This window comes from Cervus canadensis, chromosome 4, assembly GCF_019320065.1.
Source record: "Cervus canadensis isolate Bull #8, Minnesota chromosome 4, ASM1932006v1, whole genome shotgun sequence".
In the NCBI taxonomy this organism is placed as follows: domain Eukaryota; kingdom Metazoa; phylum Chordata; class Mammalia; order Artiodactyla; family Cervidae; genus Cervus; species Cervus canadensis.
In genome coordinates this window covers 67330430-67345194 of record NC_057389.1, presented here as the reverse complement: position 1 = coordinate 67345194, position 14765 = coordinate 67330430, and the positions used below count along the sequence as shown (strand labels likewise).

The following is a 14765-nucleotide window of genomic DNA, read 5'->3' as shown; positions in this document are numbered from 1 at the left end:
TTGAGTCTCCTTTAGAATCTCCAGAAAGGAATGCAGCCATGTCAACATCTTGATTTTGGCCCAGTGAGACTCAGAATTCTAATATCTAAAACTGTGAGATATTAGTAATAAACTTGCATTGTTTTAAGCCATCAGGTTTGTGATAACTTCTTACAGCAGTTTTTGTTCAGTCACTCAGTCATGTCTGACTCTGCAACTCCATGGATGGCAGCACACCAGGCTTTCCTGTCCTTAACTCCCAGAGATTACTCAAACTCATGTCCATTAAGTCGATGATGCCATCCAACCATCTCATCCTCTGTTGCCCCCTTCTCATCCTGCCCTCAATCTTTCCCAGCATCAGGGTCTTTCCAGTGGGTCAGCTCTTTGCATCTGTTTTGCAGAAAGTTTTCACTTTCATCTCAGGTTCACAAGATTTGTTAACAAAATAAGCCACTGGTTATATAGAAATAAATAACACAGATATTTATTAGAGAATTATCTAGCTTACTTTCAATACACTAACATTAAAAGAAAGGACAAATAGAAAGAGCAGAAGATACATCACCAAATTGGGCTTTGACCAACATTCAGACTCAATCAGCTCTGGGAAGTCCCGTGTCACAGCACATCTGGAGTCCCAATTGGGAAAGGGTCCCAGGCAGCATATCTAATCCATGGGTGAGACTTCAAAGACTGCAGTTTGGGTCTCCCATTTATAACCAATTGGGAAAGGGTCCCAGGCAGCATATCTAATCCATGGGTGAGACTTCAAAGACTGCAGTTTGGGTCTCCCATTTATAATCCCAGGACAGATGCAAACTGATATCATCATCAATCTGTGACCAAATTGCAAGCCTAGTTTCATGTTAATTCTGTTTGATTTGTCTTGTAAAACTTGGAATGTTGTTAAGCCTGGGGCTTGGTTGGCAAGGCCCCCTTCAGAGGCTCAACAATCTCAAGATTCTTCCCCCATTTTTTCTAAAGTACTGAAAGTCCTGCACTCACAGCAGGCAGTCACTCCCAGTCACTCCCAGTCAGGGCAGTGTCCAGGCAGGTTAGAAGCAAAGTCAGAGGCCTGCTCTGCTTTGTCTCTGAAGCCTAAATAGGATTGTATGTGTGTGTGTGTGTGTGTGTGTGTGTGCGTGTGTGTACTTAGTCTCTCAGTCATGTCCGACTGTTGCAACGCCATAGACTGTAACCTGCCAGGCTACTTTGTCCATGGGATTCTCCAGGCAAGAAAACTGGAGTGGGTTGCCATTTCCTTCCCCAGGGGATCTTCCTGACCCAGGAATGGAATCCAGTTCTCCTGCACTGGAGGCAGACTACTGACTGAGCTACAAGGGAAGTTTAATTTCCCTAACAGCATCAGGTGGCCAAAGTATTGAAGCTTCAGTATAAGTCCTTCCAGTGAGTATTCAGGGTCTATTTTCTTTGGGATTGACTGGTTTGATCTCCTTGCTGTCCAAGGGACTCTGAAAGAGTCTTCATAAGCACCACAGTTCAAAAGCATCAATTCTTTGGCACTCAGCCTTCAGTTATGGTCCAGCTCACAACCATAGCACTACTGGAAAAACCATATCTTTGACTATACAGACTTTTGTCAGCAAAGTGATGTCTCTGTTTTTTAGTACACTATGTTTGTTATAGCTTTTCTTCCAGGGAGCAAGCGTCTTTTAATTTCATGGCAGCAGTAATAGGAGACAATTACAACCTGAAGCAGTAATGCCTTTTTATACAGGCCATTACTGAGATCAATTCCTAGGCAGCCACTCTAGTTAATAATTAGATGTGCCTCTCAACTCTGTGAATTGCAGTATTGAGTCCAGACTTTCTGATAAGTGCATCAGTATCTAGACATTCATTCCGTTCCATACCATATGTGTGCTTTGTTTAATAATCTAGGACTCACAGAATCAATTCAGTAACAACACAGTGTTGCTGAATTCACACTTTTGTTTGTTTGATTTGGGCAGGTTGTGAATACATATTAAGAGCGTAAATAGAAAGGAAAATATTCTCTTTCTTTTTTAAAAATTTATTTATTTTAATTGGAGGCTAATTACTTCACAATATGGTAGTGGTTTTTGCCATACATTGACATGAATCAGCCATGGGTGTACGTGTGTTCCCCATCATGAACCCCCCTCCCAACTCCCTCCCCATCATCCCTCAGGATCATCCTAGTGCACCAGCCCTGAGCACCCTATCTCATGCATCAAACCTGGACCGGAGGTCTGTTTCACATATGATAATATACATGTTTCAATGCTATTCTCTCAAATCATCCCACCCTAGCCTTCTCCCACAGAGTCCAAATGACTGTACTATTATATCTATGTCTCTTGCTGTCTCGCATGTAGGGTCATCGTTACCATCTTTCTAAATTCCATATATATGCTTTAATATACTTTATTGGTGTTTTTCTTTCTGACTTACTTCACTCTGTATAATAGGCTCCAGTTTCACCCACCTCATTAGAACTGATTCAAATGCATTCTTTTTAATGGCTGAGTAATATTCCATTGTGTATATGTACCACAGCTTTCTTATCCATTAGTCTGCCAATGGACATCTAGGTTGCTTCCATGTCCTGGCTATTACAAACAGTGCTGCAATGAACATTGGGGTACATGTGTCTATTTCACTTCTGGTTTCCTCGGTGTGTATGCCCAGCAGTGGGATTACTGGATCATATGGCAGTTCTATTTCCAGTTTTTTAAGAAATGTCTACACTGTTCTCCACAGTGGCAGTGTGCTAGTTTGCATTCCCACCAACAGTGTAAGAGGGTTTCCTTAATTTCTCCACATCCTCTCCAGCATTTATTGTTTGTAGACTTTTGGATAGCAGCCATTCTGACTGGCATGAGATAGTACCTCATTGTGGTTTTGATTTGCATTTCTCTGCTAATGAGTGATGTTGAGCATCTTATCATGTGTTTGTTAGCCATCTGTATGTCTTCTTTGGAGAAATGTCTTTTTAGTTCTTTGGCCCATTTTTTGATTGGGTCATTTATTTTTCTGGAATTGAGCTACAGGAGTTGCTTGTATACTTTTGAGATTAATTCATTGTCAGTTGCTTCATTTTCTATTTTCTCCCATTCTGAAGGCTGTCTTTTCACCTTGTTTATAGTTTCCTTCGTTGTGCAAAAGCTTTTAAATTTAATTAGATCCCATTTGTTTATTTTTGCTTTTATTTCCATTACTCTGGGAGGTGGGTCATAGAGGATCCTGCTGTGATTTATGTCAGAGAGTGTTTTGCCTATATTTTCCTCTAGGAGGTTTATACTTTCTGGTCTTTGATCTGGTTTAGATCTTTAATCCATTTTGAGTTTATTTTTGTGAATGGTGTTAGAAAGTGTTCTAGTTTCATTCTTTTACAAGTGGTTGACCAGTTTTCCCAGCACCACTTGTTAAAGAGATTGTCTTTCTCCATTGTATATTCTTGCCTCCTTTGTCAAAGATCAGGTGTCCATAGGTGCGTGGATTTATTTCTGGGCTTTCTATTTTGTTCCATTGATCTATATTTCTGTCTTTGTGCCAGTACCATACTGTCTTGATGACTCTGGGTTTGTAGTGTAGCCTGAAGTCAGGCAGGTTGATTCCTCCAGTTCCATTCTTCTTTCTCAAGACCGCTTTGGCTATTCGAGGTTTTTTGTATTTCCATACAAATTGTGAAATTATTTGTTCCAGTTCTGTGAAAAGTTACCGTTGGTAGCTTGATAGGGATTGCATTGAGTCTACAGATTACTTTTGGTAGTATACTCATTTTCACTATATTGATTTTTCCAATCCATGAACATGGTATATTTCTCCACCTATTTGTGTCCTCTTTGATCTCTTTCATTAGTGTTTTATAGTTTTCTATATATAGGTCTTCTGTTTCTTTAGGTAGATTTATTCCTAAGTATTTTATTCTTTTTGTTGCAATGGTGAATGGTATTGTTTCCTTAATTTCTTTTTCTTTCTTTTTTTTCTCATTGTTAGTGTATAGGAATGCAAGGGATTTCTGTGTGTTAATTTTATATCCTGCAACTTTAGTATATTCATTGATTAGCTCTAGTAATTTTCTGGTGGAGTCTTTAGGGTTTTCTATGTAGAGGATCATGTCATCTGCAAACAGTGAGAGTTTTACTTCTTATTTTCCAATCAGGATTTCTTTTATTTGTTTTTCTTCTCTGATTGCTGTGGCTATAACTTCCAAAACTGTGTTGAATAATAGTGGTGAGAGTGGGCACCCTTGTCTTGTTCCTGACTTTAGGGGAAATGCTTTCAATTTTTCACCATTGATGATAATGTTTGCTGTGGGTTTATCATATATAGCTTTTATTAAGTTGAGGTATGTTCCTTCTAAGCCTGCTTTCAGGACGATTTTTAATCATAAATGGGTATTGAATTTTGTCAAAGGCTTTCTCTACATTTATTGAGATAATCATATGGGTTTTATCTTTTGATTTGTTAATGTGGTGTATTACATTGATTGATTTGTGGATATTAAAGAATCCTTGCATCCCTGGGATAAATCCCACTTGGTCATGATGTATGATCTTTTTAATATGTTGTTGGATTCTGTTTGCTAGGATTTTGTTAAGGAGTTTTGCATCTATGTTCATCAGTGATATTGGCCTTTTCTTTTCTTTTCTTTTTTTGTGTGGCATCTTTGTCTGGTTTTGGTATTAGGGTGATTGCAGCCTCATAGAATGAGTTTGGAAGTTTACCTTCCTCTGCAATTTTCTGGAACAGTTTGAGTAGGATAGGTGTTAGCTCTTCTCTAAATTTTTGGTAGAATTCAGCTGTGAAGCCATCTGGTCCTGGGCTTTTGTTTGCTGGAAGATTTCTGACTCAGTTTTAAAATCCGTGCTTGTGATGGGTATGCTAAGATGTTCTATTTCTTCCTGGTTAAGTTTTGGAAAGTTATACTCTTCTAGAAATTTGTCCATTTCTTCTGAGTTGTCCAATTTATTGGCATATAGTTGCTGATAGTAGTCTGTTATCATCCTTTGTAATTCTGTGTTGTCTGTTGTGGTTTCTCCATTTTCATTTCTAATTTTGTTGATTTGATCCTTCTCCCTTTGTTTCTTAATGAGTCTGGTTAATGGTTTGTCTATTTTATTCATCTTCTCAAAGAACCAGCTTTTAGCTTTGTTCATTTTTGCTATGGTCTCTTTTGTTTCTTGTGCATTTATTTCTGCCCTAATTTTTCAGATTCCTTCCTTCTACTAACCCTGGGGTTCTTCATTTCTTCTTTTTCTAGTTGCTGTAGGTGTGAGTGAGTGAGTGAACTTGCTGAGTCGTGTCTGACTCTTTGCGACCCCGTGGACTGTAGCTTACCAGGCTCCTCTGTCCATGGGATTCTCTAGGCAAGAATACTGGAGTGGGTTGCCATTTCCTTGCTGTAGGTATAGAGTTAGGTTATTTATTTGACTTTTTTCTTGTTTCTTGAGGTAAGCCTGTATTGCTATGAACCTTCCCCTTAGCACTGCTTTTACAGTGTCCCATAAGTTTTGGGTTGTTGTGTTTTAATTTTCATTTGTTTCTATGCATATTTTGATTTCTTTTTTGATTTTTTTGCTGATTTGTTGGTTATTCAGAAGCGTGTTGTTCCTCCATATGATGGAATTTTTAATAGCTCTTTTTCTTGTAGCTGACACTGCATTGTGGTCAGAAAAGATGCTTGGAATGATTTCAATTTTTTTGAATTTACCAAGGCTAGATTTATGGCCCAGGATGTGATCTATCCTGGAGAAGGTTCTGTGTGCGCTTGAGAAAAAGGTGAAATTCATTGTTTTGGGGTGAAATGTCCTATAGATATCAATTAGGTCTAACTGGTCCATTGTATCATTTAAAGTTTGTATTACCTTGCTAATTTTCTGTTAGTTGATCTATCCATAGGTGTGAGTGTGATATTAAAGTCTCCCACTATTATTGTGTTATTGTTAATTTCCCCTTTCATACTTGTTAGCAGTTGCCTTACATATTGGGGTGCCCCCATGTTGGGTGCATATATATTTATAATTGTTATATCTTCTTCTTGGATTGATCCTTTGATCATTATGTAGTGTCCTTCTTTGTCTCTTTTCACAGCCTTTATTTCAAAGTCTGTTTTATCTGATATGAGTATTGCTACTCCTGCTTTCTTTTGGTCTCCATTTGCATGAAATATCTTTTTCCAGCCCCCCACTTTCAGTCTGTATGTCCTTTGTTTTGAGGTGGGTCTCTTGTAGACAGCATATATAGGGGTCTTGTTTTTGTATCCATTCAGCCAATCTTTGTCTTTTGGTTGGGGCATTCAACCCATTTACATTTAAGGTAGTTATTGATAGGTGTGGTCCCGTTGCCATTTACTTTGTTGTTTTGGGTTCACGTTTATACAACCTTTCTGCATTTCCTATCTAGAGAAGATCCTTTAGCATTTGTTGAAGAGCTGGTTTGGTGGTGCTGAATTCTCTCAGCTTTTGCTTGTCTGTAAAGCTTTTGAATTCTCCTTCATATCTGAATGAGATCCTTGCTGGGTATAGTAACCCGGGTTGTAGGTTTTTTTCTTTCATCACTTTAAGTATGTCTGACCATTTCCTTCTGGCCTGAAGAGTTTCTATTGATAGATCAGCTGTTATCCTCATGGGAATCCCCTTGTGTGTTATTTGTTGCTTTTCCCTTGTTGCTTTTAATATTTGTTCTTTGTATTTAATCTTTGTTAATTTGATTAATATGTGTCTTGGGGTGTTTCACTTTGGGTTTATCCTGTTTGGGACTCTCTGGGTTTCTTGGACTGGGGTGACTATTTCCTTCCCCATTTTAGGGAAGTTTTCAACTATTATCTCCTCAAGTATTTTCTCACGGCCTTTCTTTTTGTCTTCTTCTTTTGGGACTCCTATGATTCGAATGTTGGGGCATTTGACATTGTCACAGAGGTCTCTGAGGTTGTCCTCATTTTTTTCAATTCTTTTTTCTTTTTTCCTCTCTGCTTCGTTTATTTCCTCCATTCTATCGTCTTCCTCACTTATCCTATCTTCAGCCTCTGTTATTCTACTGTTGGTTCCCTGCAGAGTGTTTTTGATCTCATTTATTGCATTATTCATTATTGATTGACTCTTTTTAATTTCTTCAAGGTCCTTGTTAAACATTTCTTGCATCTTCTCAATCCTTGTCTCCAGGCTATTTATCTGTACTTCCATTTTGTTTTTAAGATTTTGGATCATTTTTATTATCATTATTCTGAATTCTTTTTCAGGTAGACTCCCTATTGCCTCCTCTTTTGCTTGGTTTGATGGGCATTTATCATGTTCCTTTACCTGCTGAGTATTTCTCTGCCTTTTCATCTTGTTTAGATTGCTGTGTTTAGGGTGGCCTTTCTGTATTTTGGCAGTTTGTGGTTCCTCTTTATTGTGGAGGTTCCTCCCATGGGTTGGGTTGGACGGGTGGCTTGTCAAGGTTTCCTGGTTAGGGAAGATTGTGTCAATGTTCTGGTGGGTGGATCTGGATTTATTCTCTCTGGAGTGCAGTGAAGTGTCCAGTAGTGAGTTTTGATATGTCTATGGGTTTGGTTTGACTTTGGGCAGCCTGTATATTAAAGCTCAGGGCTATGTTCCTGTGTTGCTGGAGAATTTGCATGGTATGTCTTGCTCTGGAACTTGTTGGCTCTTGGGTGGAGCTTGGTTTCAGTGTAGGTATGGAGGCTTTTGGATGAGCTTTTATCTATTAATGTTCCCTGGATTCAGGAGTTCTCTGTTGTTTTCCAGTTTTGTACTTAAGCCTCCTGCCTCTAGTTTTCAGTCTTATTCTTAGAGTAGCCTCCAGACTTCTCCATCCATACAGCACCAATGATAAAACACCTAGGTTAATGGAGAAAAGATTCTCCACAATGAGGGACACCCAGAAAGGTTAGGTGAGTTACACAGAGAAGAGAAGAGGGAGGTGGGAGATAGAGGTGACCAGTTGGAGAATAGGGGGAATCAGCAGGGGAGAGAACAATCTAGCCAGTAATGAAATCCCTATGTGCTCTCCACAGCCTGGAACACCCAGAGAGAGGTTCATGGAGTTACATAAAGAAGAGAAGAGGGAGGAAGGAGATAGAGGTGACCCTGAGGAGGGGGGGGGGGGTCAAAAGGAGAGAGACAGTTCAGCCAGTAATCAGTTCCCTAAGTGTTCTCCACAGCCCAGAATACCCAAAGAGATTCACAGAGTTGGGTAGAGAAGTGAAGGTGGAGGGAGGAGACAGAAGTGACATAGGGGAGAAAAAGGAGAGTCAAAAGGGAGAGAGGGCAATCAAGCCAGTAATCACTGTCCTAAGTAAAAATGGGTACTGAAGATTGGATTCTTAAAGGTACAAAATTGATAACAAATACCAAAAAGCAAAGATTAAAAATTGAGTCCAGATTGGACTCTCAAAAGTACAATATTAAAAAAGCAAAACAAAAATCACAAAAATTATAAAAAATAATATGAAGTTTGCTTTAAAAATAGGGTCTTTTTTTTTTTTGCAAGGTAATAGTAGGTTATAAAAATGAAAATTAAAGGAGTAAGAGGACTTAAAAATAAAAGAAAATAAAAAAAATTAAAAATGATAATAGTAAATTATATGTAGGAATTTCTTTTGGAGCTGTTGTGGGCAGTGTGGGGTCAGTTCAGTTTCAGATAGTTCCTTGTTCCAGCTTATACTTCTCAAGATCTACAGGCCCCTTCCAATGTAATCAGTGATAACTACAAGGTTTTAATCTGTTGCACTTGTCACTTCCAAAGTGGTTCCCTCTGTTTATTTTGGCTTCTTCTGTTTGCAAGTCTCTTCAGTGTCTAATTTCCACCCTGAAACAAGGGGGTGAAGGTGGTCACTTATTTAGGCTCCCTTGTTCAGTCATGCTGTGGGGAGAGAGGAACACTGCAAACAAGTATCACTGGTGTGTGTGGGGAGTGCTCACAGTGTTTTGGCCACACTGGGTTTGCCCCCACTCACGGAGTGTGTGCTTTTATAGTCTACACTGCTCAGGCTCCAGGTTGCTCTGCAGGGGAACTGTCTAAAGTGGGCCCTGGGTTGCATGCACTTCCCAGGTCTAAGCTGCTCAAGTTCAGGTTCTCGGGTACTCCACCAAGGCACAGACTCAGCTGGGCCTGTGATTTGTGCCCTTCCCAGGTCCAAGCAGCTCAGATGACAAGGTGCTTGGTGAGCACACACTCCCCAGGTGCAGGGCATCTTACCACCTCCCCCATCCCAGCCACTCAGTTTCCTGGGTGTGCAGTGGGAGCACCGTCTCAGGTGTGCCCTGTGTCTCTTCTGGGGAGCTGATCTCTGGTTGAGACCTTTCTGATGTATGTCAACTGTCCAGGATCCCTGGAAGACTTGGTTATCAACTAGGAGCCTGCTCACAGTTTGGTAGAGGATGCCATCTCTGGGGCCGAGATTGCCCCTTTCCGGCTCTGGCTGCTGTCCACCTGCCTTTCTGCCTCCAGAGGGGGATGGGCCAGTCTGCTGCTGGCTAGCTCTCCCCTGGTATTCACTCAGTCCTTTGCTCTGTGAGCAGGCTGGCAGTGTCTAAGGTTAGGGCTTTTTGCGGGAATGTTCTCTCTCTCTTTTTTCTCTCTCTCTAGCTATCCCTCAGTTTGAGTTGCTATCTCACATTAGCTCCCTCAGATTGCCCGCAGGGCATTCAGGCCTGGTCTTTACCCTAAGCAATGCAGCGCGTGCCTCCCTGTTCAGTCCCCGCTTGCTGGTAGTGGATGTGAGCATCTGGGCTACTTCTCCGCTGGGAGTTGCCGTTAGGCGTGTAATCTGTGGGTTTTATTTATTTTTCCACCTGGTTATGTTGTCCTCTGAGATTGCAAGACTCCCCACAGACCTGCTGGTGAGAGGGTTTCCTGGTGTTTGGAACTTCTCCTCTTTTACGACTCCCTCCCAGGACTGGTCTCCATCCCTAACTCTTTTGTTTCTCTTTATTTTTTATATTTTGTCCTACCTCCTTTCGAAGACAATGGGCTGCCTTTCTGGGTGCCTGGTGTCCTCTGCAAGTGTTCATAAGTTGTTTCGTGGAATTTTCTCAGTGTTCAAATGTTCTTTTGATGAATTTGTGGGAGAGAAAGTGGTATCCCTGTCCTCTCTCTCTTTCTTTTATAATCTACTTTATGTCAAGGGTATGCTTGGATCTGATTTTTGTCTTCAGTATGAATAAGATAATGTATTCTTGGTAGGAGATATTGGCTGACCTTCCTTTGCAAGATAAATTTCAGGGTTTTCAATCAAGGAAAGATGAGTCCCACTCTCCAAGACCAGAGAGAACACCTCATGTGACACAATGATCTTTCTTGGAGTTTGGAATTCAGGTTAATTGCCATCATCAGAAATTTTCTCAGATATTTCCATTCTGGTTCTAAGCCTCATATATATATATTTTTTCAATGTTCTAACTTCAAATAAGAAGTCTACTCTGGATATGAATTTAGCTGACCTTTAGCACAAGGAAGGCATGTTTCACATTTTTAACCTTAGAATAAATATGCTTGTTTTTAAATATGTTAAGATTTTCAGCACCAAAAGCTGTAACTACTTCACCCACTGGTGTATGATTTTTTTCATGCCTTTCATACTTGTGCTTGGTTCTCCAAATTGTCACTAATGCTACAATTGAATTGTGCTCAAGCTACATAATTCCCTCAGTTTCTGATTATAAAACAATACTAATTTTAAAACATACTTGGTTAATTGATTCATTACAAACTATGATATTTATAAAGATATATTTTTATATGGATAAATATAACATTTCATACTTGAAATCAGTGCATTGAATGTGACTTTTCTGTGAAGAACAAAGAGGTGTTAAAAGTTACTAGCATACTGTTGTTATACAGAATCTGTATATTTAACATATTCTATGATTTTGCTCACAATCACTTTCAAGCCTATTAAGTTGTAGATGTTAAGAATCATTCAATGTTCCTTTTACAAACTGGGATTTTACTATATTTAGTAGTCTAAATATAGTAACCTGTAGTTCTAACATATTTATTAAAAATATTAGCAGTGAATCTTAGATTAACAGATGTATAATTCAGTATTTATAGCTGTAATCAAATTGAATCTGTATTTAATTTGATATAGTCACTTTTGTTATGTCAGTACCTATCTCTATAATGACTGTTCATCTTAAGAATTGTATGATTTTCCTATGATAACTTTATAAAATTTATATCTTAATTTTATAGCCATAATTATTTTTTATTTATACTTGCCATTTTGTATTGTCATAGCATATTTATCAACAAAATTTTATTATCCAGCTTCAAAATTTACTTTTAGTCACCAACTTCATTATATATCATTTACACAGAAAGATAGTACTGTTGTTGCCCCCAAAGATGTGTCCTTCCTTAAGAAAGATAGTACTGTTGTTGCCCCCAAAGATGTGTCCTTCCTTAAGAACCTCAATAATAACATGGAATTATGACATGTTTAGACAGTGGACCTCTTCGAAGTTTTCATCATTTTTTCCTACACTTTCACTATCTTCTTACCCTCAATTTGTGATGTCCCAAAACTCTTAGATTGCTTTCTTTTTATTTTTTACCCTCCAGGTAAAGGTGTTCCATCCACTTCTAATCAGGTAATACAATCATTGTTACATTTGTCTGATAAATGCAAAATACAGACAACTTCATACAAACCTACTTGTAGATCTTCCTTAACATGCAATTTCTGAATGGATTTATCAAAGATTTTCATAGTTTAAATATTAGTCCTGGTAATTCTAATGCAAAAATAGAAAGAAATAAAAAAATAAAAATATTTTAACAAATTTAGGTGATAGGTAAGTTTGTATTGTTTTCTCAAGTCTACCAAAGTCTAATATTTTTATTTTCAAAGCTACTATAACAAAAGTAAATCAAATTTGCAACTACAATCTGACCACCATAAAACATATATTATTTTTTAGCTTTCCACCTTTCCTTTTAATCTTTATGTCCAGGACTTAGCTTTTATATTTATAAACATGGTGGATATCAATCAACAGATGAAAAAACACTTATTCTTTTTAATATTATATCACAAACATTTTATTGATTTAATTAGCAGTATTTTAATTTTTCTTTCATGGTCCATACAATTTAAAATGTATTTAGATTCTCATTACATTAATTAAATTTTATCCTATGAAGAATTTGCAATTTGATTAATTACTTATAGATCTGTGATTCTGATTGTTGCATATAGTATACCTCAGTATGTGTGACATAAAGTATACAACTACTTTTCTCTAGATGTTCAGGGAGATAACAGTGTCTTGTTATTCTTTTTTATTATTTGTAGTGAAATGAAAACAGAATTAGTGGTAGTTTGAAGCATAGGATATGTTGCTAAAATGAAGTCTTTAAGACATCAGGGCTTGGAGAGAGGGCCTTGAATACCTGAGGTGCAAGATCATCATTAGACAAGAAAAAAGGAGGGATGGTGGAGTACAGAGTTCAAATCTGATGATTGATTCTAGATCCTTGATTTCTTTTTTCTTTGTACTTGCAGGAAAATGAGAATGTCAGTGGTTGTGAAGAAGTATGTTACTCTGTCATTAATCACAGTCCCTATCGGAGACCCTCCCTGAACTCCAACGATGATGGTTATGAGAATGTCGCAAAGAGAGTGAGACCATTAAGGGAAGGGCCAGAAACAGAATATGCCCTTCTCAGGAAACCTTGCACTATTAGGTCTTCTTCCTGTACAGCTGAGAATGATTACGAAATTGTGCTTCCTCAATAGAATACTCCTGCCTCATTATCTTCCAGTAACAAAGATGACCAAATGGTGACCTCCAGGGGAGTCTTTCTCTTTCAGCAGTACAGCAACTTTTACTTCTGGCCAGATTTTGTAAATGATATTCTTTCACTGTACCACATTAAGAAACTGAAATATCTCATCAACATGGTTTGGGTAAAGCCACATAAGTTGATATAATGATATAGAGTATTCGATCTCTTTTTCTTTGTAAGGTTTGAGGATGTGGAAATTGTAGGGGGGGGTCCTCCCTAGAACAATAAACATCTACACATATGTTACTTAGAATATCCAACTCCAATTCTACTTTCCAAATTTCAGAGGCCAGCATTCACAGTCCTAATTACCTATTTAATTTTTGAGGTGTAATCTACTCAATAAATTCTTAACATAATAAGACCAGTGACCAGAACCTTTGCTAACTGAGTATTTACTTCAATTTTGCCTTTTCTGCATACTGGAGATTTTGCATGTAAATTTGTGGTAGCAATTTAAGAATTAACAGGGTTTGATATTGGCCTTTCTAAGAGGAAAAGCTGAGAGTGCAATTTAAAAAAAGGAATGAGGAAAAAAGAATGAGGTTTAGTAGCCCAGTGTCTTACTTTCTGATAGTCAATCAGATAAATTTGTTCCAAGTTTACTAAAAACTGAAAGCATACTTGTACTTACAGTTTTGTTCACAATATACTAGTTAATTTAAATACTAGTTATTTTTAACGAAGAAGGAAGAATAGTGTCTGGTTTTAAAATTCAGGCAAATTAGTAAACAACCCATTTATTTTTACTTTCATTCTCAAGGAGAGTCTAAACAACTTGCCAACTTCCCACTGAGGACATAAAGGACGACATAATTGAAAAAACATCAATAATTAATTTTTATATAGCTACAATATACTGACCTTTCAGGTTACTGGCAAGGATAAATCAATAGATAGATGTCAGCTAACTTTCTGTTTTGTTTTTCATATTTTTTCATTAAAACGACATGTGCTGTAGGAAGGAATCTGGTTTCTAGTTATTAGTTTAATACTAGACTTAATCTAAAATAATGTCTGTTATTCTTCTATGCACATTAATTTCTAACAAAAGGTAAACTGAGACACTTCTCTACACTGGAGCTCCTTTACTGCCTCCTCTATAGAACTACCTGGAAGAGAGTGGGTAGACAGAGAAAATGGACAAATTAACAGAATGCAATAGCTCATGTCAAAATATAACTTACCTTATTTATTAGGAATGATCTCATATAATAGAAGATACAGATAATTACCATTTATGGAGCATTTGCTGGGTTCTAGTTGTGTAACTTATTGGTTTTATACAAATTTTGACTCCCTATTCTTGGTAAATTCTTGTGTTCCTTTGAAGTGATTTCAATGTGTGGAAGGAGAACTTAATAGAAATCTTATAGTTCTGGAAAAGTCACCCTTTCTGAAATATGTAGAAATATTGTAGAAATCAGTCAACCTTCAGAAATGACAAAACTGTTTTTTATTGTAGAAATTAGTCAACTTTGGGAAATGACAAAATTGTTTTACCTTGTAGAAATCAGTCAGCTTTAGGAAATGACAAAATTATTTTTTCTCTGTATGCTTTTGTAGTTATTTTTCACATGTAATAAATACTATATTCAAGATAATGACTTATTTTAATATACTTAATAATATGGAATTATAGGAGAAGGGGCAGTCAATAGGACAATGAATATTACTGTTTAGTAAAAGAAATATAGAAATCTAAAAGCATAGATGTGACCTGGTTGTAAATCATACCCTATTTCTTGTGGAGATTCAGTATTTGTTTTTAATGTATAATCTGTCTTTTGTTCAGCATAATGAATGTTTCACCTTGTATTAGTAGTTGACATTTTTATTAGTATATTACTGAATGAATAACTCATAATTTTTAATCTAATTATTTGCTGATGGGTATGTGAGGCATTTACAGTTTTGACATTATAAATAAAGCTGCTATACATTTACTTGAGTACTCAGATGTATTGGTTTGCTAGGGTTGCCAATATATCACAGTC

General features: G+C 37.4%; 1 protein-coding gene across 1 annotated transcript in view; it reads left to right on the top strand.

Moving 5' to 3' along the window:
• Positions 1-14372, top strand: part of GCSAML (germinal center associated signaling and motility like) — a 48500-nt gene extending 34128 nt beyond the window's left edge. Inside the window, exons 4-5 of the mRNA XM_043465667.1 lie at positions 11542-11570; positions 12485-14372. Of these exons, the coding sequence (XP_043321602.1) occupies positions 11542-11570; positions 12485-12718 (263 nt within the window). The 3' untranslated portion in view covers positions 12719-14372. The remainder of the gene's footprint in view (positions 1-11541; positions 11571-12484) is intronic.
• Positions 14373-14765: the final 393 nt, after the last annotated feature.